Below are 22,065 nucleotides of genomic sequence, written 5' to 3' on the forward strand. Positions count from 1 at the left end.
CTGCCATCTGTGCAGAGCTGGAATACAGATCTGGGACATCCCCAGGCCTCGTGGGCTCCTTATGCCTTTCTACCCTTGTCCCCTGTCCATCAGCAAACAACCTGCAGGCTGTAAGGATGCTATACTCACCTGTTCACCTGGTTTTCCACTTTCACCCGGGGTACCGGGAGGGCCAGGAAGTCCCTAGAAACCAGAATGAGAGTGACATGTGTTACCAGAGGAGTGAGTTTGCTGCCCCAGTTCTTTAAGGAAGACCCAAAGGGGACAGCAATGAGGGGAGAGCAAGGACACCTCAGACCTTTGGCATCCCACCTGCTGCTCCCCAGAGAACCCTAGGTGCAGGAGAGAACTAGACAGAAAGCTGGGTCCAGCCACCTACCTGGAACCCAGATGGCCCAGGAGCGCCCTGCTCTCCTCGTTCACCAGCAGGTCCCTGTATAGAAAAAGGTAGATAAACTAAGCAAAGCTCTCCAGAGAACCTGAGAGCTACAGCTAGAGGGCCCCAAGGGGTCAGCAGGGTGGTCAGGGTGGACACCTTCCTGTACCATCCCGTCATGGTGTGCTGTGAGCTCCCTTCCCATCAATCCACATATCCTCTCCTCCAGGATGGAGTCTACTGTCTCCTGGACACCCTATTTTAGCTTGGGATGGATGTACTCTAGTTCAGCCCAGATCCACATCTGTCAGCTCCATTACTAAGAGGGCTTGAGGTTCTCCTGCCTCTGTCTGCCAAACCTTTTCCCACAGAGACACCCAGAAGGGCTATGTAGGTACTTACAGCGGGGCCAGGGGGGCCTGCAGCACCCGTCTCACCATCTTTGCCAGGAAGACCCTAGATAGCAGAGAAAAAGATCATGTAATGATGTGAATGCTTTGCTTCAGTTCCCCAAGACTACTGGGCAGATGTGCCCTTTGGCCAGCATTGCCAGATCCATGATGCCCCAGTTGAACTCCATTTCCATGCTTCCTTGCCCTTCCTTCACTGGCCCCTTCACTGTCTCTGATTTTCTAAAATGGAAGGACCCCATTTTCCCAGCCAGCTGCCTGGAGCCCAAGATCATACCTAGGGAGGACGCCCCTGTTCCCTGCTAGTGTCCAGCCAACACCAAGCCATGGGTATTGGGAAGGGCACTTACTCTTAGACCAGGAGCACCAGCCAGTCCTTTCTCACCAGCTTTGCCAGGCTCGCCCTGGAGGAAGGAGAGAACAGGACCATGAGGTAGAGGGTTGTGGAGGAAGTGGGAGGTAAAGGGAGGTAAAGCAGGCTAGGGACCCATGAGGCTTTATCCTCATGGGCAGCAGATGATAAAGCCAAGTATCAGTGCCTTTTGTTATATTCAGAAAAAGCTGGGCCACCAGGCATTGCCCTGTGACACAGTGTCATGGCTGTGATATTCTGAACCTCGAAGGGGCCTCTTTGTCCAGATCACATGCACTTCAGTAGGACATGGTAGGGAGCAGAGCTGCCCATGGTACAAGGATCTCACTTAATTATTAAGGATCCAACCCTTTCTCCAAGGACCAAGGAATGAAGTAGAAATAGAAGAGCAAATTGTCACTTACATTGGCACCCTTGGGACCAGGGAAACCCATGACACCAGGCTGCCCACGAGCCCCCTGAGGACCTGGAGGTCCAGGGCGCCCATCTTCACCAGGAGCTCCCTGAAAGAGATGATGCCATTTTCAGAACATAGACCCTCTGGTCACTCACACCCATCAACGTGTACTAAGTGCGGCAGGCACAGGATGAGGTACAGGTCACACACACTGTATCAAAGACTGCAGCCAGGAGCCCAACCCCCACAGCTGGGCCCACCTGCAGCAAGATGCTGTGAGCTTGGAAGACTGTCCCTGAAAATGCACGCTGGGCTTTGTCTTTCCCTTACATGACTGGGGGTGGCATTTTCAGAGCTCACAGTGACTGCACAGGCCATACCTGGCCCCAGAGCCCACCCTCCATCCCTTCCCTCAGTTCTCAAATGTCACAGCACCCTAGCCCCCACCTACAAACTCTTCTTCACCACCACCCCCAAAGATATCCTCCATTCTCCCAGCAACTCATGCATGATATACTTACAGATGGGCCAACTTTGCCTTGAGGACCAGCATCACCAGGGCGACCAGTGAGACCCTGTGTTCAGGAGGGAGAAGAGGGTAGTGTCAAGGGGAGGCCTAAGACCTCCCAATCCTGGCAGCATGGGTTGGAGGCAGCAGGCAAGAACGGTGTGAGGGTCTGTGCAGAACTTGAAGCCAAGGGTAATGGGAGCTGCCCTCCTTACCCGGGCTCCAGGAAGGCCAGGTTCTCCAGGACGGCCAGGGTCACCATTGGCTCCCTTGGGACCAGCAAGGCCACTGGGCCCTCGCTCTCCAGGGGCTCCCTACACCAGAGGAGACAGGGAGTCAGCAAGATGCCTTGTAACCAGGAGTATTCGGAATACTCAATCCTTCCTTCCCCACTCACCTTGGGACCTGCCAGACCATCCTGACCTGGGAAACCACGGTTTCCAGGGGCACCCTGAAAAGAGATGGAAGGGAGGCAGGGAGTGAAAATAGCTCCTCACCTAACAGGCTCCTGAGGTTCATCCATCTACCCACCGACCACAATTTGTTTGGAGCAGGAGCTACCGACTGCAAGATTCTGAGAGATTACCTTCTTGGGCCTGTCCCCACCTTTCTGGGAAGGAGTCATTTATTTTGTGTCATCATGAGGGTAGAGGGCACAAATAGGATAAAGATCCCTGTCTTTCTGGTAGTGGATGGAGAAGAGGAGTGTGCTATCCAGAAAGTCACAAGAGTTGGCAAGAACTCAGCCACGAGACTGATTTAGTGGACAGGAGACTCCTCATCCACTTACTCTCTCTCCAGGGGGACCAATGGGCCCAACACCGCCAGGCTCTCCACGGGCACCTCTTTTGCCTTCTTCACCAGCTGGACCAGGAGCTCCCTGGGGGCCAGCAGGACCCTGCGGATCAACACAGAGAAAAGCAGGGTGAGTCTTCTCCTGGCCTTGGGGCAAGCTCTGGCTCCATGTGCAGAAGAAGTGATCTTGGCAACATCTCAGGGCTAAGGGACTTGGGGAAAGAAAGGCCACACAGAAATACCATGGAAGAGCAGAAGCTACGAGAGTAAAAAATGAGAGTGTTCGAACTGGGAGTGGCTGTATCAGGGTCCTCTTAGCCCCATGCAGCCTACTTGCTCAGGTACAGTAGAAGACAGCCCAGGCTGGGGGATGGCTCCAGGAGAGGGACAGTGGATTGGAGGATGCTATGTACCCCAGGGTAGCAGCTAGGAAGCCCAGACTGGCTGGTGAGCAGATACTCACAGTTTCTCCCTTTGGGCCTTGTTCACCTTTGAAGCCAGCAATACCAGGCTCACCCTGAAAGGAGAAGACAGGCAGGCTCTCACACTGGGTTTTCTCCACAGAGCCTGCCCATCTCCTATGTGAAGTGCCCTCAGAGGATGCTGGGGTAAGACCAGGGCAGGAGAGTATAAGAAGAAGAAGGAACACAAAGGTCACTTTTGGTTCTTACCGCCTGACCCTTTGGACCCAGAGGACCCGTTGCACCTTGAGGACCAGGAGGACCACGAGGCCCAGGGAAGCCTGGAGCACCAGCAATCCCAGGAGCACCCTGTCAGTATGATCAGAAGACAGGTGCATCAGGAGAGAAGGGAGGAAGAGCTGAGCCCACCTGGGGAAACAGCTCAGGGGCAGCGCTCACCGCAGATCCTTTGGCTCCAGGAATGCCATCAGTTCCGGGGTTTCCCTAAACAAGGAGAGAGTCATTGTAAAATATGCAGTACTGAATAAACCCCAGCCACTTGCTAGCCTTGCAGGACCCAGTGCAGGGCACCGGGACAGGTGCTGTCTGCTCAAGGACATTCCTGCTTCATATTTCAAGGAGAAGTTTGGGAATGCAGGGAGCCATCCCTCCTGGAGGTCAGAGAGAAGTTGGGCAGAAGGAAGGTTAGGTGATCAGGGTCCATGTCTCTCAGAGGGACACATGGAGTCACGAGCAAAATGGCCACAGACCCCCAAGGCAAAAAGCAGCTGTACTTACGGAAGCACCAGCAGGCCCAGGAGAGCCAGGGTTGCCAGGTTCGCCTCGAGGACCTTGAGCACCTTCAGGACCACGGGCTCCAGTGGGGCCAGCCTCACCCTGGAAAGAGACCGGAATGTGCAGAAAAGAACAGGGAGCAGAACTCTCCAGGGCCGGGCAGCAGTTCAGGGCTAGCTGCTTGAGTGTGCAGCCATGTGTGCACACCAGCCTGATAGGTAAGCATGCACGTTTGCACAGGTTCACATGCAGGTCTCATTGTCATTTTTGTACCCCCCAGACTGAGCTTGATGACTTCCTGCTCCTTCCTTCTCTGTTCTCCTGGCCTCTACACTATAAACCCACACACAAACACGGGGCTCAGTCACTTCCCTAGTTATAGCAGTAGACAGCCAGCAGGGTCTGCCAGCACCTGTCAGAGAAGCCTGGTTTCAGGGACACTGTGACATCTTGGCACCACGGGATAATAACAAATGCCCGAGATCGCCATCTCTCCTGCCCTGTCCTATTTTTCTTCTCATGGTGGAACAGGGGCTTGAGGCAGTGACTCCCAGAAGGTCGCCTGACCTTCTGAATCGAGCATTTCTGCTCAGAGCACTGTTTTGTTCCTACCTGGCTGTAAACAATCTCTGAAGTACAGGAAAGCCAGGGCAGAGGGGAGCTGGGCCAGGTGCACCTACTCTACTTTTCTCTGATCCAACTGTACCCCGACTCTTCCCAGTCTCTGGCAGCCCCCTCCCTCGCAAAATGGCTCTGTCGTAGTTCCCTTTTTTCCTGAAAGTTACAACTTGCTGAGATCAGGCTCTCTGGATGAGGGACTCCCTGGGGAGGGCTGCTGACCTAGAGAGAAGGCAGAGTCTCCTTAGGTTTCTTCTCAGAACACTCTTGCTGCACTTTTGGAATTATTATTTTCTAAAGGTCAGGCCCCCTCACCTTCCGCCGTCCCTCTTCACAATGAGTCTCCTTCACCGCGCTCCCTGAGCCTCAGACACTGTCTGGTTGCCATGGAAACCCCCAGGCAGCGAAAAGCAACCTGATGCCAATGACACACGGAGGCTCCTTATTCATTCCCAGGGACATTCACACTGGAATCTCTCCTGGACTAGGGGGCCTTCTCCTGAACTGACAGCCTCCCACTGGCCTCTATTAATCTTTAGAAGAACTCCATTAACCTGGCTTGGAGGAGACAGGCACCCCAAGTGTAACAGAAATGCAAAGGGGACAGAGGGAAGCAAGGTGCCCTCTTCCTCTACCCACTTTCCTTCAGCTCCCTCTGCCTAGATTCTGGTTCCCCAGGCTTGTCTTCTTTCTTCTCCATCCTGGTTTGCTGCTCCCTCCAGGATCTCCACATCTCTGCCTCCCTCTCCCTACCCTGAAGCTGTAATTGGCCCTCCAGCTTCTATCACCCCATCCTATTCTTCCTTCCAAAGGATGAGGCTGGAAACCTTGGCTTTCTTTCCTATGGGGGAGCTCTAGGGGGTACAATAGGGGAGAATTCTCAGAAGGAGAGTAGGGATGTCAAGGCGCCTCTAGCAAGGGTGTGAGGAGGGGAGAGATTCTGAGTGATTCGATGAGCAGGGCACATACCTTGGCACCAGGAGCACCAGGGAAGCCAGGACCACCAGCCGGACCGATGGGACCCTGGAAAGAGAAAGGGGGTTGAGGGGTGAGTCTGAGTAGAATCCCTGTAGCCCCCAAAGAGACACCTCCCTACCTCATGCTCCCTCCACCTTTTTACTGATTTTGCTGTATGTCCATTGTGCCTAAAATTGCCCAGACAGAGGTTGTCTCCATTGTGTGTATCCCCAGGAATGCCAGAGAAATGCCTTGTTTTGCCTTGGCTTCAGAAGGCAAAGCAAATTTCTGACTATACACATGGTAAGAAGCAGATTCTCCTTGGACATCCCTCCTCATGATTAAAAAACATTTTTTTTAAGAGCTGGGGCTGCAGCTCAGTGCAAAAGTTTTGGGTTCAACCTCTATTACACGGGGGAAAAGACAAAACTGCTAAGAGGGAGCTGAGAAGAGTGAAGCCTCTAAGGCTGTCACCAAATGCCCAAGGGACATTCCTTTTTCTCCTCTTCCTCCTCCTTCTCCTCCTTGTCCTCCTCCTCCTTCCTCTCCTCTTCCCTAACACCAGTGAGTACACTGTGAACCCTGCAGGCTTTTTGAGGCTGCTTAAGGGCAGAGAACAACCATAGTGACAAAGTGATGAACTGAACTCACCGGAGGTCCAGCTGGGCCTGGCTGGCCGTCGTTGCCTCGGGCACCCTGTGAGCAAGGAAGAAGAGAGGCATGCACAAGTAAGAAGTGTGCACAGATCCAGTGGTCCCCATCTCACAGAGCCGCACCCACCCTCCCAGAAAACGTGGGAAACACCATGCTGGTGTCTCAGAGCTGGCTGAGCACAAGGAGAATGAGCAGGCATGAGCGTCAGGACAGCCTGCCACCAGGACCTGCTGTGGCTCTGGTGTGGGAGGGCAATCAGAAGGCAGCAGTTGTGCTTATAGTTAATGGACCTTGGGTAAGTTTCCCAAATGGAACTTCATTTGACAAACTTTTATTTAGATCTCAAATACCTCTAACTCTAAGGTTGAGTTGACAGTGACCTAATGATTTAGCGATTTAGTGATTTAGCAAAAGGAAAATTAAATAGCCACACAGCAACCTTGACTCATGGCCTGCTGACTACACAGAGGGAAGCGCATGTACAACTTGGTTAACCTGCTTGGTTCAGGCTCTGATCAGGCCTCTTCCTGGTTAATTCCAGGTTGCCTCTGTGCTCTGCCTCCCCAGACAACTTGTTTTTGAGGAAAACAAAGATGCTCACAGCATATCTCCCTCTGGCCTAGCAAGGAGAGATGGGCCATCAGCAAAGGCCCAGAACCACGCCTGAGCTCCTGCCCTATGAGACTCCACTCTGCAAAGCAAGAGCCGAGCAAGCGTCCAGTGTCTTCTCTGAAAGACTCACACTTTGCAGAGTTCCTTTATTTGTGGTGAGCACCTCCCAGATTCTGTGTCAAGGCCCTCTACCCTAACTCCAAAAGCCATCAGGCTGAGCAGAATGAACCAGGCTTTGAATGTGGTCCTTGGCACAGGACCCTGGCAGGAGACATTTTCCTAGCTGAGCCTCATCTGCCCTTCCTCAGAAGTTGGAGGAGAAGGATGCTTTGCAGGGAGGCCATACTTTAATACTCAGGCGATGGTCCATTTCTCCTGAATGAAACTATCTAGAGCAGAAGGCAACAGGAAAGCAAGATGAGACTTAGTAGAAGAATAATCAGAGGGAAGAGAAAGTGTCAGTATTTCTGCAACTCTCCTGGGCTAGCTGGGGTGCTTTAGGAAGCTAAGTTCTTACAATCCCTGGTGTTGGCTAGCCCAGGACTGGATGTGAGAGAAGGGGATCTGCTTGTTGCCCCGAGAGGCCTGCACTAGGCCTAGGCCTGGGTCTATAGCTCTCCCTGCAGCAGCACTGGCAAGAGGGCAGAGTCCAGCCCAAGGGAGAGAGCTATCCCAGTCTCCCCATGTTTGGGGCTAGACAACCACCTCCTAGAAGTATGGGCCCAAGATGGCCACTGGCAGACCTCAGAGCAGAGCCCTGGTTGGAGAAGGGTGCAGAAATAACAGTCAGTGTTCTAAGTCAAATCCTACATACACATCAACTCCTGTGAGGACAGGAGCCAGCAAGGAGAGGCAGAGACCCAGGAAGAAGAACAGTAGGGGAATGCAACTTATCCTTGCCTGTCATGGGCAGGGCCACTGCGGTTTAGGGCCCCGCACAAAGCCCAAAGTCATGGTCCTGTGGGTACATGGAAGCAGCAATGTTTCCAGGCAGGCCTGGGGGCTCTCTTATCCCCTCTTCTAAGTGACCCGGGGACAAGGCACGATGATAGCTCTGGCTCATAATTAGGGATTGAGGCTGCTTGTTATTTTGCAATAGCAAACAGAAACATCAAAACATCACCCAGAACTTGAAGGCAGATTTATTTAACGTTAGTGGGCATGGACAGGGATCATTCCCAAAATATCAGGACCTGAACAATGGTGGGTGGGCATTTTTATAGTCTGTAAGTGGGCTGTACAGAAGCAGAGTACTATCTTTGATTGGTTCTCACAATATGCATCACAGTGACTGGCCATTTCTAAGAAATGGAAGGAACAGGACCTGTAACAGGAACTGAAGTAAACTGGAGGTTACCTGGGCAACTAACCGAAACTGAAGTATACTATATCGGGAGAGGCATTTTCTGCTTCGGTTTCACTGATCTGCTCTTGAGGGAAATGCTGAACGGATACATCATCTGGACAGCAGCATCACTGAGTGTGACTGATTTATACTGATTTGTCCCACAATGACCCGGAGTAGGGGCTTCTGGGTTTGGGTGGTTGGAGTGTGGGAGCCCTAGAAAGCATAATCTTATTTAAACAGCGCTTTTATCACCTCACTTGCCTGACCAAACACCTACACGCCTCTCTATTGCTAAGCGATTCAAGCTAACTGCCTGTATCTGGCACCTGTCCCCCTAGTGGCTGCCAATTTCCTCACTCATAATTTCCCACAGCAACTAGAGGCTGCAAGCACCACTTGTCTTAACACTGAACTTTGCTATATTTCTTCTTCTCTAAAATGGGGAAAAGAACAGAAACTACTTCACCAGGGAAGATTAGATGAAGCAAAGCATGGAGGTGTCAAACACAAGAGGTGTTTGTGAAATGCAGACCATCGGTATATCATGCATAGCTAGCACGGTCAGGTATGGAGCCCTGTCAGTGATGCTAGACTCTGCTACCCTTTTCTAGGGCACTATCATTGGAGCAAGCACAAAGAATAGAATGGCACAGTGTTCTAGGTAAGGCTGTCCATATACTCCACCTGGATTGATGGAGAAGCTGGAGATTGTTGAAAGGGTTACCTAATAATCCAGACAGGGGAACAGAGAGTGTTTCTTGCAACACCCAGCCCTCCATCCTTAACCCTCCAAGCCCCTTCTGGGGGCTCTTACTTGGACACACTCAAGGTGTGTTCTTCTGGGATGGAGATGCTTTCTACACCCCAAGAAGGTATTCTGAGGGGCAGGTGAAATAATCTTGTAAACTGTAATGTTCTGGGAATATGATGGCATTTGGCTTTGTTGATTACTCACCGCAGCACCAGCGGGGCCAGTCCGTCCTCTCTCACCAGGCAGGCCACGGGGTCCCTGGAAACACACAATCCAAGCATGAGTTGGTTTAGCAGTGCTCCAAGTGGTGACAGATACCCGCAGGCCACTCCCAAAGTTGGAAGGCAGAAGATACTCTTCCAACCATGTCACCTTGCTGGCTGACCCACGACCCCTCAGACAGGCCACAGGGCTTTCTACCAGGCAGACCCCACAAGCATGCCTATTGCTCCCTATGGGGGGCCTTGTTACAGACGAAGCTTGTTCTTATAGCGGATAAGCTTCCCAAAGCATCAAGAATAAGCACAATATGTAACACTTGAAGCAGAGGTTAAGTGTGTGAACATGGCAATTACAAGGAAATTTTAGTGAAATCTTAAACAAACCATCTATTACATGTTATAATCAGATAGATTCTGATTGCTGCTGTTTGCTTATAATCAAATCAAAAACTGAAAGTCTAATTTGTACAAAGAGAATGACGTTGTTTGAAGTGCAGCCACCTGACAGCTACTGAGGGCATCTCCAGAGTGGGTGCCTACATACTCACCATTGGGCCTGGAGAACCATTCTCCCCAGGGGAGCCACTCTCACCCTGGAAAAAAAGATACACAAGTCAGTGTGGGGACCCCAGAAAGCCTGGGGTCTCCGCGAACCACAGGGACAGTTCCTCAAACTCTTGAGCCTATTGTTCATTTATCAGGATCAGGCCTGGCATTCCCAATCAACACTATTCTGTTGTTCTAGTAAATATTTTTATTCTTGTCGTGCCCCTCCCTTACCTTCACGCCTGGGGCACCAGCTTCTCCTTTGGCACCATCTAGGCCTGGGTAACCCTGAAGAATACGATAAAACACTTTATCACACTCTGGAACCCAAGTAGGAAGAGATATACAAACCCCTCCTTCCCTAGGCAACCTCTTCCTTCCAATAATCTCACTCACGATACTTACTCTGTGACCTTTGACACCAGGAAGGCCTGGGGTTCCTGGAAAGCCACGAGCACCCTGCAATCCAAAGAGAAGACTCAGGACACAGGTAAAGTGGGGGAAAGGCTTGTACTGGGTGGGCTGGAGAGCCAGTAGAGCCAGCTTACTTGGGCCACCAGGAAGGAGCACACTCCCCAGCACTGGACAGTTTATTTAACTAAATGCAGAGCCCCGCTATCCTGCCGCCCCAGCCTTGTGTTCACACGGCATGATCGCCAGCACGAAGGCATAATATACATAGACAAGGTTAGTACCTGGCTTTGGACTAAAGTGATTAAACTGGATAAGCTGGATAACACTTTTAAGACTAGGCAAGGTGGGACTTTACCTGAGGGCCAGGTGGGCCTCTTTCACCAGATTTTCCAGGCTTTCCAGGTTCACCCTGGGAGAGAGAGAGAGAGAGAGAGAGAGAGAGAGAGAGAGAGAGAGAGAGTCACTGTCCATGGAAGACGCACTAGCATGGCAGCAGGTGCGCTCTAGAGCAGTGTCTCTCCTCTAGTCCTCCACACCCCTGCCCATTGTCTACTCACCTCCCCCACTTCCTTCTGTTGTCTGCCCCCCGAATGCCTCTCTTGGCTCTTTCCACCCTTGCCAGCCTCTGGCTTTCCCTAGCAGGCTGTTGCTGTCTTTTCCCAGGCTCTGCTGATAGCTGTGTGCCCTGACCTCAAGAGACTTCACTGTCTAATGCTATTCATGAACGTAGCTTGAGAGCCAGCTCTTGTCTCTGCTTTCCTTGTATCCTCTGAAGACATCCTGACTCAGACTGAGCTTTTTCTAACTCATTTACAATTGAGATAATGTTAGGGTGTTGAGTGATTCTCTGTTTTTCCTACTCTACATCTTTCTGCTTTGTGTTTTTCTTCTCTCTTCTCTCGTTTCTCAATTTCCCTTCCTGGGGTTAATGATGTTTTAATTATTTCCCTTCTCAGCAGATCCAAAGCAGTCCTCAGGGAATTTAAGAGCTAAGTCCCAAGTGGCCACATAGACGGTGGACAGAGCTGGAGTTTAGGATTAACTATCTTGCCGCTTGCTTGGGGCACTGCTACCCTGGTGACTCCCCTCACCTTCTAGCACACAGGCTCTGTGGGCTCTTTCAAAGGAGGTCATTTCACTACATGGGTGTACTCACATCATCGCCAGATTTTCCAGGGGGGCCTGGAGGACCACGAGGACCCATGGGACCCTAAAAAGAAAGCAAGAAAGTTTAAGAGATGATTGGAGGGGGTGACACTTAACAGTGGACAAAGCTTGAGGATGAGGTAGTTTAGGAAGCCAGTGCTCCTATGAAGAAAAAGACAGAAAAGTCAGAGAAAAGTCAATCATAGTAGAAGGCGGCAGACCACAGGCCATGGCAACCCCTAGAAAGGGGACTGTCACAATAGTTTCAGGTGGTCCTTCCATATTTGATTCTTTGCCAGAGTTCCTCCATCACTCGGGAGTGACATCTAAATCCCCCCTGGACCACCTTTCTCTGGGGAAAAGCTGGCAGAGCCTGGCAAGGGAGTATCCAAGAGCTCTGCCATCAGAGGCTCCTGGGGATGGAGAATGGGACATAGCTACTCACAGAAACACCAGGTTCACCAGGTTCGCCAGGGTTGCCCTGAAATCCTTGAGGGCCCTAAAAAATAAAATGAGAATGCCAGGTTAACTTCCCACAAACTGTTTTAAGACATTAAAGAACTTGACAAGCATCTGAAATGATACCAAGAGAGAAAGACCCAATACTTACAGGAGCACCGGCAGGGCCTGGAGGTCCTCGGGGTCCCATGGGGCCCTGCATTGGAACAGAAAAAGAGAGGTTTACTGGACATGCTTCACCAGCAGCCTCCAGGGGCCACTTTCTCCCAGCCAGAAGCCCAAACAAAGAACAAGAAGATGCTCTGTGGGCAGGGGGCCTACAGTGGCTGCTCTCTCTCATTCACCACTCCCCATGCAACCATCTATTTTTATTTATAGGCACCATTTGGACGGAGAAGCTGGCCTAGCTTTCTCCTGGACAGCAGCCATGTTTACTAAAGTCAGAGTTTCATTTAGCATGTGCCAAGCCAGGGCTTCAGGGCTGAGATTTCCTGCTGGAAGTCTTGTGGATGCTGGAGAACAGTAGCTGCTGTCTACATTCTTTAGTTCTCCTTCCAAGAGAAACAGCAATTGGCCTTCTAATACATCGGCTATATGCATCTCTCCATTCCAATTCTTCTTAGTCACTCCAGTGCATCATTAGAACTGGCATCCATCACATTAAAGGCCGAACGTTTGGAGCTAAGTAAATGGGCGGTTATATGACTGGCGGAGAAGAGCTGCCCTAAGCAACTGCCTACAAAGCCGAGATTGTCAGGTTCTCCAGACCACTCAGGACCACCTCTTGTCATTTTGGCTGCAAAGAACTGTGTTTCTCACCATTGGTCCTTGCATTACTCCCATCTGGGCACCACCAGCCTTCTCATCAAATCCTCCAGCCATCTGGGCAGCAAAGTTCTGCAAAATCAACCCAACAAAGATCTTAGGAGGCTGAGTGGCCTGAGGTCATTCCTACTTGCTAGGAAGCTATATCCACAAAGAAAGAACACTATTTAGAGAATCCCTAGTTGTTAGAGACTACTTAGACACTGACCAGAATTAGCAATGATATCTGACAAATAATTTTTGGGAATGTGTTATTAAGCAACAGTGGCAAAATAATTTCCCTGGAAGACAAAATATTATTTGGAGTAGTGTTAGCTCTTTGTGTTTAATTTTATAATAGTATTTTTATGTTCTAAGAGTATTACATATATTATTTAGCATATATTGAGAAAAATAACCAAAATATCACTTTTAAAGGTGTTCTGTGTTCTCTAAGACTTTAATGTTAAACAAAGGACTAAAAGCAATCTTGAACTATTTCAGTAAGAGATGCAGTAGGCATCTGTGAACCAATTTAAGTTGAATAATTTAAAGCAGCAAAAAAAAAAATAGTAAACATGAAAAACTGGGTAATAATATAATTTCCTGCTGGAATAATAATATAATTTGTTGACTGGTTTGATTCCAAACACGATGCTAGCCACACACCTTCACTCAGTAGGGCCCTTTCATGAAAATGAATGGTTGCTTGGAATGTACTTGGCAAGGATCAAGAATAAATGTCTTCCAAGGACAGTGGTCACTCCTCTTCCAGAGAAATACAAGTACCCAGTCATTTTGTCCCCAAACCCCTACACTGACGCCCCAAGAATCAACCACATGTTACAGATGCCAGGAAGCCAGGTAACTGAAGACTTTCTTTATAGAAACCCAATGAGTGGAGAAAAAAAGTCAGCCTCAGCCCCATAATCTCAGGCCTAATGTGTGATTGTGCTCCATTATAGACCTGAAGGCAGAGCCTGCGGACAGGCTCTACACACATAGCTGGCAACCCTGGGAGCAGGCCGGGTAAGCACAAGTAGCAATTTAGAGGCCGCATTGCTGGAGGGGCAGCCCAAGAGGGGAAATAAGGATACTTACTCCACCAAGGCCAGCGGGACCAGGTGGGCCGGGAGGACCAGCGGGGCCAGGATTTCCAGGGGTCCCAGGCTCTCCATCTCTGCCACGAGGTCCAGGGCTACCCTTGACAGAAAAAGAAAAAGGGTCCTGTGTGCAACAGTGCTTCGGTTCAGGGGAAGCTCCTAAAGAAGTAGTCAGGAGACGCGGTGGGCCTAGGAGGGCCTGGGGAATCCATAGGTATCACGCCCTGTGGCTCTCTACTCACTTTTTCACCTTTTTCACCACGATCACCTCTGGGTCCTTGTTCACCTGCAGGTCCCTAAAGGTGAAGAGCACAGTTAGACGACAGCAAGTCCTGGAGTCTGCAGATTAACAATTCAGATGTGGTAAGAGAAGGATAGAGAAAAGGATTTCTCCTTTTCTTACCTGAGGCCCAGGAGGTCCTTTGGGTCCTACAATCTGTGAGGGGGAAACCCACAGAATGGCTGGTGAGGGGAGGGTCCAGGACATGACAGTTTAAGACAGCAAATGTACTGTATATAATTTGTACTTACATCCTTAATGTCTCCAGGTTCTCCTTTCTGTCCCTGAAACAGGAAATACACACCAGATTAGCTGAGTAAGTCCACTAAGCCACAAGTACAAAACCCTGCCCAGCAACCCCGGTATGGGATGACTCTTTGAAACAGATATTTTCTGGTATCTAAAATCAGGGGCTGGATCAATATCACATTGCCTCTGAAGAAGGAAATATAAATGGGGGGTGGCTTTTACCTTTGGTCCTGGTTGCCCTGCATGGGGAAAAAAATAGAGAAGAAGGTAAGACTTGTAAGATGAGTAAGCACCAGTTCTTGTCACTCAAACACTCTTTAGAAGATGAAACAAAAGGACATAACCAAGGGATGAGGCAGCAGCAGTTACTTCACTGAACCTCTCTGTGGAGGTATTAGGGTCACTGGTGGCCCTGGGATTGCTGAGGACCCATGAGGAATGGAGGTACCCCAGACCTTGTTATTCAGAAAGCAGGAAGCATGCAAAAAAAAAAAAAAAAAAAAAAATGGAGCAAGAGCAAAACAAAGCAAAAATAAAGAACTCTGATAGAATCAACCACCAAGAAAGAAAGCTCAGAAGCTTCAGTCTTTCTTTGCTCCAGAAGGCAGGAAACCCTTCCCCAACCCCAAGCTTTCCCAGAAAAAGAATTAGAGACTTAGCAAGTCTTACATTAGAGCCGATCTCCTTGAAGCAAGCACAAAAAACAGCAGGACAGAGGAGTTACAAATAGCATTGAAGCCAGGGCCAACCCAAATCATAGCCCCTCCCTCACCCTACTCCTCCCCAGCCAAAAATCCTACAGGCAGTCAACACTTCATTGGCATGGGCCCTTCAGAAATAAGGGGGCACCTCTGCCATAAAAGGAGCCCATGATGGGGAAGTGTTAAGGAAAGGCAACTTCTCTGATCCCTTTTCATCTCTCCTTTCTACGAGAACAGGAAAGGAACAGTGTGAGTTGACCAAGAAACCCAGAAATCTGTCCTGACACCCTGCAGGGAGATGAGACATCTGTCTGAGTTCTGGAAAAGGGGTCACCTGCACACACATAATCCACTAGCACTGGAAATTAAAAACTATGCCGCTGAGTACAGGCAATGGGGCTCTGTCCCATCTCCATCTTTCTCCATCCAACTCCCAAGCCCTCCTCCTCCTGAACTTGCTTCTTAATTGATAGTCAGCTCCAAAGCAGATCAAACCAAAGCTAAAATACCACCAGTGTTCCACACCTAAGGGAGGAATCCTTCCTCATTTGACCCCAACTCACTGGCCTCACTGGCCAGGCTTTCTCTGCCCTAAGAATGACATCCCTGGGGTCTGCTATAGAGAAGGTGTGGGAGACACAGGAGGAATTAATTTATGGTTTGACCAGAGCATTGGATCTGCATTGTGACTCTAGAAATTTGCAGAGATTCCAGAGAGGATAGTTGTGTGGAATCACATTTATACTTCCATGGGTGCCAGAAGCCTGTCTTTGGAAGGAGCTGGTGAGGAAACATCCTCTCTAGTGTGCCAGGCTCCCCGTGTTCCAACCTGTGATTGAGAAGTGGCCTTTCCTTTCTGCCCCAGCTTCCAGGGTCTTATGGATAGCCAGCCCCTCTGCTGTGCAGAAATGGGTGACATCCATGGGAGGCATTTGCTGTGCCTGCAAGTAATTTATTTATGTTGGACAAGAAATAAATAAATTACGACCACTGGCAGTGGTGAGGTCAGCAGGGCAGATGGGGCAGCACTCTCCGAAGAGGATTTCAGGGTTGGGGCAGTCTTGTATGTCTTCACAGATTACACTATCGCAGAGGACAATCCCTTCGTCACAGACACAGATCCGGCAGGGCTCAGGCTTCCATACATCTTTATCATTATACCTCTGCCCATTCTGCAAGCAGCTGGGGTTCTTCCCTGCATCAAGTGAGGCGGGGGAAGCAGAAGTTAAGGGCAGGAGGCAGCAAGCAGAGAGAAAAAGAGTCGCTGTCAGCTTGACATAATCCAAAGACTGAAGAGCAGTGGCTTGGGGCCCACAAACAGAGAGAACTGACAAATTATTTTTCTATAATATCATTTCACAACTATTTATTATGAACCTTGCACTGTGCTGTCTATTCAACAGCACAGGCAACCCTCATCTGGGCCTGAAGGTGAAGAGGTTACTTTGCTATCTTATCCTCATCCAGCCAATATAGGGGAGACTTGGTGATGTGGGAACAAGTTGGGAGGCGAGGAGGAGATGCAACTCTGAGCAGGAACCAGGGACGGTAAGGACTGAGGAGGCAGGAAAATGATGAGGGGACCTATCACAAGAGCAGGTAGGTCTTTTTATTTTTCCAGGGAATTATGCAATTTGCTAAACACAACTGACAACTAAAATTCAACGGGAATGTAAAAAATTCCACCCACAAAAGTCGAAATCTATAAACAGCCAGCCTGCACAAAATGGACAGAGAAGGGGTGCAGACAGTGAAAGGAGGAGCTGTTAGAATTAGCATCTCTCCTATTGTTGAAACCATATTAGGATTAGGACTAATAGGGGGTGGGGTGGTGCTGGCCCATTCCACACACTGGGGGCCACAGCAGGCTACTAAAGGAAATATATACCCAAAGGTCGCTGGAGCTGACCTCTAGGTGTGCGTTTTCCTAGAGAGGCACCGCCTCCACCTGAAGACAGACTGCTGTCTTCCTTTAGGGGGGAGCAGGAGTCTGTGAAGGCCAGGCCTCGGCTAAAACCGGGCAGTTGGGGCTGGCGTCCTCCAAGAACGCAGACGAGGAAGAGCGCTAAATTGGTCCCACTCGGCTGGAATTCGCGCTGCAGAAGCAACCCGTGCTGTCAGGAGCGCTCCCTAAGCTCCCGGAGCCGCAGAGCTGCGCCGCCACGTGCTAGGGAGCGCCCCGCACTGTTTTTCTCATCAACCTCTCCAGCGCCAGGGCAGGGGCAGGGGATGAATAATAGGAACGGCCGCAAACCCGACGGGTGTGGAGAGAAACAGGCCTGCCTATAATATCATTTAAGGACAGTGAAAAACTAAAGACAAACATTTCTTTTTCCCTAGAAGAATTCTAGTGGTTATCTAGCCTTTAGGCAAGATAACCACGGGCAGCGAGAGGGGATCGCAGGAAAATACCTAAGCTGCTGAGACACATCCACCGCCGAAGTACCTGGAGGCGTAGAACGCACCAAGTGGGGCAGGGGGGTGCGGTTAAAGGTGTCTAGTAGGGACTAAGGCCGAGCCCATCCTCACCCAGGAGGACCGGGGAGGAACCGCAAAGGTGCCTAGAGAAGGGGGGCGTCGCGAGAGCAGATCCAATTTCCTTAGGAAGGGCGCAGGGGCGGGGCGCCGCGGCGCTGGTGTGAGAGCTGCTGGCTGGCTGTTTTTGTGGCTGCGGCGCTGGACGCGGCTCTACTGCAGACACTGGGAGCGTAAAAAGTGGTGTTAAATGACTGCCCCCAGAAAGGAGCCAGCCCTGTAACCGGATCTCCTAGGTGTGGACAGAGGAGGCCAGCGCCACCATAATTGCTCCATGAAAACGGCTGCAGATAGCATCCCGGCGCGCCCGATCCGGTTCCCGTCATTCCGCAGCCGTATAAGTGATTCTTTGTGGCGAGCCAATTAAAAAGCTACCTCTTTCGGGGAACTGTTTTGCTTCGCCGTTGCTTTGCGCGAGGCTGGAGTCCGGGAGGTGGCGGCGGGCGGGCACAGGGGGGCCTTTGTGGGAGAGGGGGGGGGTCGGAAAGTCCAGGGGGAACCCACCACACTTCTCCTCCCATGAATGAGGCTTTTCTGGTGTGCATACAGAGCCTGATTCACAGGTCTCCGCGAGGAACCAGTTTAAATAAATACGGGCAGGGTTTCAGCCCCATCTGGAAGCCATCGCTGCCAATCTCCCAGTGCAAACAAGCTTCACAAAGGAGGATTGAGGTCTTTCCCCAGAGCCAGGGGCACTTTCAGAGCTAGAGTTGTGAAATGCAGATGTGGGTCAAAGAGGACGCCGCCAAGTTTCTCAAACTCGTGGAAAATCGGGAAGGAGTGGCGTGGCGGACTCCAGATTTCTGACATTCCTCTGGTCCACGGGACTGCACCTTTCCCTACGTCACGCTTTGGGTCTGCTGACCCGGGCCCTGGAGGCGGGTGGCTTAGATAGCCAGGATGAGCTAAGGCACAAATTCAGCCGTGCGGATGCAGAATCGCATTGCTCCAAAGGAGGAGGAGCGTCTGGAAGGTTAGGCCCAAAATGTTTGGCATTCACTCCCTGCCGCGAAAGATGCAGCGAGCGCTCTAACATCAGAGAATCGGGGTTATTAAGTCTCTTAGCTCATCCCACTTCGCACGAAGGCGTGCCTTAGCCCACAAGACAGGTTGTGTGTGTGTAGGTGCTTACAAGTTTAGGACAAAAGCATTGTCAGTCCAAACTCAGACCTCCGACAGAGATCTTGCCCAAAGGCCCGGGAGCACGACGATCTCAGCGTGGCGCACTATTCTGCAAGACGCAGCCAGAGTCTCTTGCCCAGGGCTCCTGGCTGGTGCATCGCCGGTACCTGCCCTGCCCCCGCCGGAATCGGCCGTACTAATGAACGGAAAGTTCGCTGGAGCCTGCTGCTGTTCAACCAAACCAGCTCTGGAGACTGCCTGATGGCCGGCGACAGGGAACAGAGCCTCCGAGGCAGAGGGACTTTGGTCCCTGCCCCCACCCAACGTTTCACCTGCAATTCGATTGATTTACAATCTGTAACACACAAAGACAGGGCTTGAATCCCAGAGGTAGGAAACGTGCCCAAACACGTGGAAAAAAAATTGTCTCTACCTAATACACTTTCCAGGGTTCGTTTGTCCTGAATATAATCTCAGACAGTGGGCTTTACAAAAGGAGGAGATGGAAAGATACACTCCGGACTGCCTTTAGACTCAACTGTAAAATTGCCCTCTCTAAATATCCTTGGCTGAAGTACTTATAGTAATCATACTTCCTTTCCCTGCTACACACACGCGCGTACACACTCTCGCACGGACCGACGCACACACGCACGCACACGCATCCATGGCCTGCTGCCTGACTTGCTGAGTTCCCGAAACTTAGAAAAATAACTCATTGTAGTACCTCTGCTGGGAATGAGGGGAAGATGGCAAGGAGAGGGTGCTCTTTTCAGGGGGCAGCTGAAAAGCGAGTTTGGTTGGAAAGTTATCGTCTTTCCTAGGAGAAGTTTCTCTGGCCTTCGCCAGGAGAGAAGCAAAGAAGGCGAGATGCAGATGCAAACGAGGTCTGCACCTTGCCCTGGGGCCAGCCTGAGGGGAGGGAATTTAAACTGGGCCCTATGGTCCGGAGCGCCTCTCCGAAGGCTTTCTTTGTGGCCTCATATTTCAGTCCACTAGGGTCAGATTTAGTTCTTTGTCTAACTTCCCTTTGAACTCCCTCCTACCCCCACTGCCTCCAGCCCCTGGATAAGGATGCAAAGTCAAACCTCTGGCATTTGCTTGCTGCCTCGCTCGCTCCGTCCCCTACATCTTTAAGTTCGATGGGTCATGACCTGCTTAGCTGCACTTAGAAGGCCTTGGCTTCCTCGAGGTCAGTTGCACGTTTGTGTGCCTAATACCCCAAGTCCATGGAAGAATGTATTTGTATCTGCGCGCAAATCTCTGGCACCCAACACTGTAAATCCAGTGGCCTTGCTCTAGGTAGGGACCTGCGAACGGCTCCAGCCTCTACTGACATTAAGAGTGCTGGGACCGAGCGCCTCACCGCCGAGCTAGTCTGGGCGTGCGCCTGCGTATTCTGAGAATCTCCACGCGCAACGACTCTGAAAGCCGCTCTAGCGGGAATCCACGGGCTCCAGAGCCAGAGCAGACTGGGGAGCAGGGTTGCGAGGAAAGGAAGCAGGCAGGAGAGGTGCGCGACTTACTGATATCTTGGCCCTGGCACCGCAGGACAGCGGCGACGAGCAGCGTCAGCAGTACCAGCGTCTGGAGAGGCCCGAGGTGGGCCATGGCTCGCGGGGCCTGGCTGAGCCGGGCCCGGGCAGAGCGCAGTGAGGCGGCGGGAGCGCGGCGCGGATCGAATCTCTACCGCGCGCTCATGCAGGAGACCTTCGGAGCGGGAGGAGACAGCAGGAGACCCGGCAGCCTAGCGGTGCTCTGCGTCTTCTCTTCGCAGCGGCGCCCGTTATATGTGCCCAGCCCCTCTCGAGGCTGGCAGACTGGCCCAAACCACGGCCGCCCCCGACCCCCCGCCGGGCTGTAACCTGAGACCCCGCCCCCGGAGCCTGCCTGGTAGCTGCCAGAGCCCGCACCTGCCTGGACCGGACCCCCCCTCCCGAGAACCCTGCTTCCCGCCCCCACCTAGTGCCCAGTGGCCTGATCGGGCGGGGCGCAGAGACGGCCTCTGTCCCCCACCACCTGGGGCTGCGGCACTGTCCCCTTCAACCACAGGCGGGAAGGGGGGCCTCCGGCCCCTCCCCTTGGAGTTCTGCCGGGATTGGAGGGGAGGGTGTGTTTGCAGAGGGGCAGGCCGCGGGCCCTGACAGAGGACTGGACTGGACGGAAAAGACAAGGGAGGGAGGAGGGGAGCAATAGAGAAGAGCACTAGAGGAGAGGGACACCGCACGTATAGAGCGCTTGGGGATGGTGGCTGGGGAGAAGCCACGAAGTTATCTGGAGCCCAGAATCTTGGAGATCGGCTAGCCGGACCGTTTTGGGGGGTTGCTCAGACCTAACATCTGGCCCCTTTCCGGAATGCCCCTGGACTCCCACCTGGAGAATCACAGCTTAGCCCCTCGGCCCTCCCCTATCCACTTGGCAATGAATGAACCTCCTCTGGAGCCAAGGCAGACGTTGGCCTGAGCCAGCCGACCAGGAAAGGGGCTGGTGTGTTCCTTCACAAAGACCTATGTGAAGGTGCAGGAGGCAGGGATGAGCCCCGGAAAGGGGCTGAAGGACCTGCGGAGAATGGAACCAACCAAGAAACAAGATCGGCCATGCTGGTGCTTCCAGGGTGGGGGGATTGCCTAGCTTTGGTGTCTGCTCTTCCTAGCCAGGGTCCTCCAGTCCTGGAGGGAGTAGGCACTGCTAGTTGGGAATGCAGCAGCTCCTGCCAGGGATGGTTGGTCACTTGCAGCCCTGGCCAGAGAACAAGCAGACCATTCCAGCTGGATCAAGTTCTGTGGGCAAGGGCGGTGGGGGACAGAATTTTCTAGTTGGCCCCCTGGCTCTTGCTTCCCTCTTCACCTCATCTTTCCTAGTGGGTGCCCTCCGACAGGACACGTCAGCCCAAACTGCCTTCTCCCTGTGGCTCAGCAGAGTTCTCTTGGTCCAAGGTCTCTACTTTAATACCAATGAGTAATATTCTTCTGAATAGACCATCTTTATGGGGAATGAGATTGATCTCCCCAAGAACTTTAGCAAAGTGAAACTCAGACTTTAGAGCTGACTGGAGTAGAAACTGCTCTCGAGCAGCTGAGTTTCCGTGGAGCTTTTCTCTTGGGAGCTAAAAGCACTAGAAGCAACCTCCACTACCCTGGCTAGAGCTTCCTGCAGAAGCTCCAGGCTTAGCCCACCTCATTTAGTAACAGGTTTTCTGGGTGTGCAAAGCCTGATTTCTGCACAAGTGTGCTGGCTGAAAAGGGAAAAGACTTTTATTGTTTAAAGAGATGGCTCCATGTTTTGTCTAGTCTGGTTGGAGATGATGAAGGACAGAACTACTGGTTTTATGGTCCCCTTTATCTGCTGTGACCCTTTCTTGTGTCTTTTCCACCCTTCTTTTTCAAGTCCTTTTGTTCAGCTCTGGGCTGGCCCCCACCTCCTAACTCTGCTAGGGGCAAGTTGATCTGAAGCTGCAATATGGTGTTCACCTTGGGGCGGTAAGTCCTCT

The 22,065-nt window shown here is 51.5% G+C and overlaps 1 protein-coding gene across 2 annotated transcripts in view; it reads right to left on the minus strand.

The window, feature by feature from the left end:
• Col2a1 (collagen type II alpha 1 chain) overlaps positions 1–20,365 on the minus strand; it is a 29,921-nt gene extending 9,556 nt beyond the window's left edge. Inside the window, exons 1-31 of one of the 2 annotated variants that reach the window (XM_003475836.5) lie at positions 20,102–20,365; positions 15,907–16,113; positions 14,440–14,456; positions 14,220–14,252; positions 14,092–14,124; positions 13,931–13,984; positions 13,687–13,788; positions 12,601–12,678; positions 11,933–11,977; positions 11,768–11,821; positions 11,333–11,386; positions 10,532–10,585; positions 10,168–10,221; positions 9,997–10,050; positions 9,765–9,809; positions 9,200–9,253; positions 6,282–6,326; positions 5,643–5,696; positions 4,059–4,157; positions 3,720–3,764; positions 3,531–3,629; positions 3,323–3,376; positions 2,855–2,962; positions 2,462–2,515; positions 2,280–2,378; positions 2,078–2,131; positions 1,564–1,662; positions 1,137–1,190; positions 779–832; positions 380–433; positions 130–183 (exon numbers count right to left, since the gene is read on the minus strand). In XM_003475836.5, the coding sequence (XP_003475884.1) occupies positions 130–183; positions 380–433; positions 779–832; positions 1,137–1,190; positions 1,564–1,662; positions 2,078–2,131; positions 2,280–2,378; positions 2,462–2,515; positions 2,855–2,962; positions 3,323–3,376; positions 3,531–3,629; positions 3,720–3,764; positions 4,059–4,157; positions 5,643–5,696; positions 6,282–6,326; positions 9,200–9,253; positions 9,765–9,809; positions 9,997–10,050; positions 10,168–10,221; positions 10,532–10,585; positions 11,333–11,386; positions 11,768–11,821; positions 11,933–11,977; positions 12,601–12,678; positions 13,687–13,788; positions 13,931–13,984; positions 14,092–14,124; positions 14,220–14,252; positions 14,440–14,456; positions 15,907–16,113; positions 20,102–20,186 (2,049 nt within the window). In that variant the 5' untranslated portion in view covers positions 20,187–20,365. The remainder of the gene's footprint in view (positions 1–129; positions 184–379; positions 434–778; positions 833–1,136; positions 1,191–1,563; positions 1,663–2,077; positions 2,132–2,279; positions 2,379–2,461; positions 2,516–2,854; positions 2,963–3,322; positions 3,377–3,530; positions 3,630–3,719; positions 3,765–4,058; positions 4,158–5,642; positions 5,697–6,281; positions 6,327–9,199; positions 9,254–9,764; positions 9,810–9,996; positions 10,051–10,167; positions 10,222–10,531; positions 10,586–11,332; positions 11,387–11,767; positions 11,822–11,932; positions 11,978–12,600; positions 12,679–13,686; positions 13,789–13,930; positions 13,985–14,091; positions 14,125–14,219; positions 14,253–14,439; positions 14,457–15,906; positions 16,114–20,101) is intronic. The other variant, XM_005006506.4, reaches the window with a different exon arrangement.
• Between the last annotated feature and the right edge of the window lie 1,700 nt (positions 20,366–22,065).

Source organism: Cavia porcellus, unplaced genomic scaffold (assembly GCF_034190915.1).
Source record: "Cavia porcellus strain 051 isolate PalLab524CR breed Dunkin Hartley unplaced genomic scaffold, mCavPor4.1 scaffold_8, whole genome shotgun sequence".
Lineage (NCBI taxonomy): Eukaryota > Metazoa > Chordata > Mammalia > Rodentia > Caviidae > Cavia > Cavia porcellus.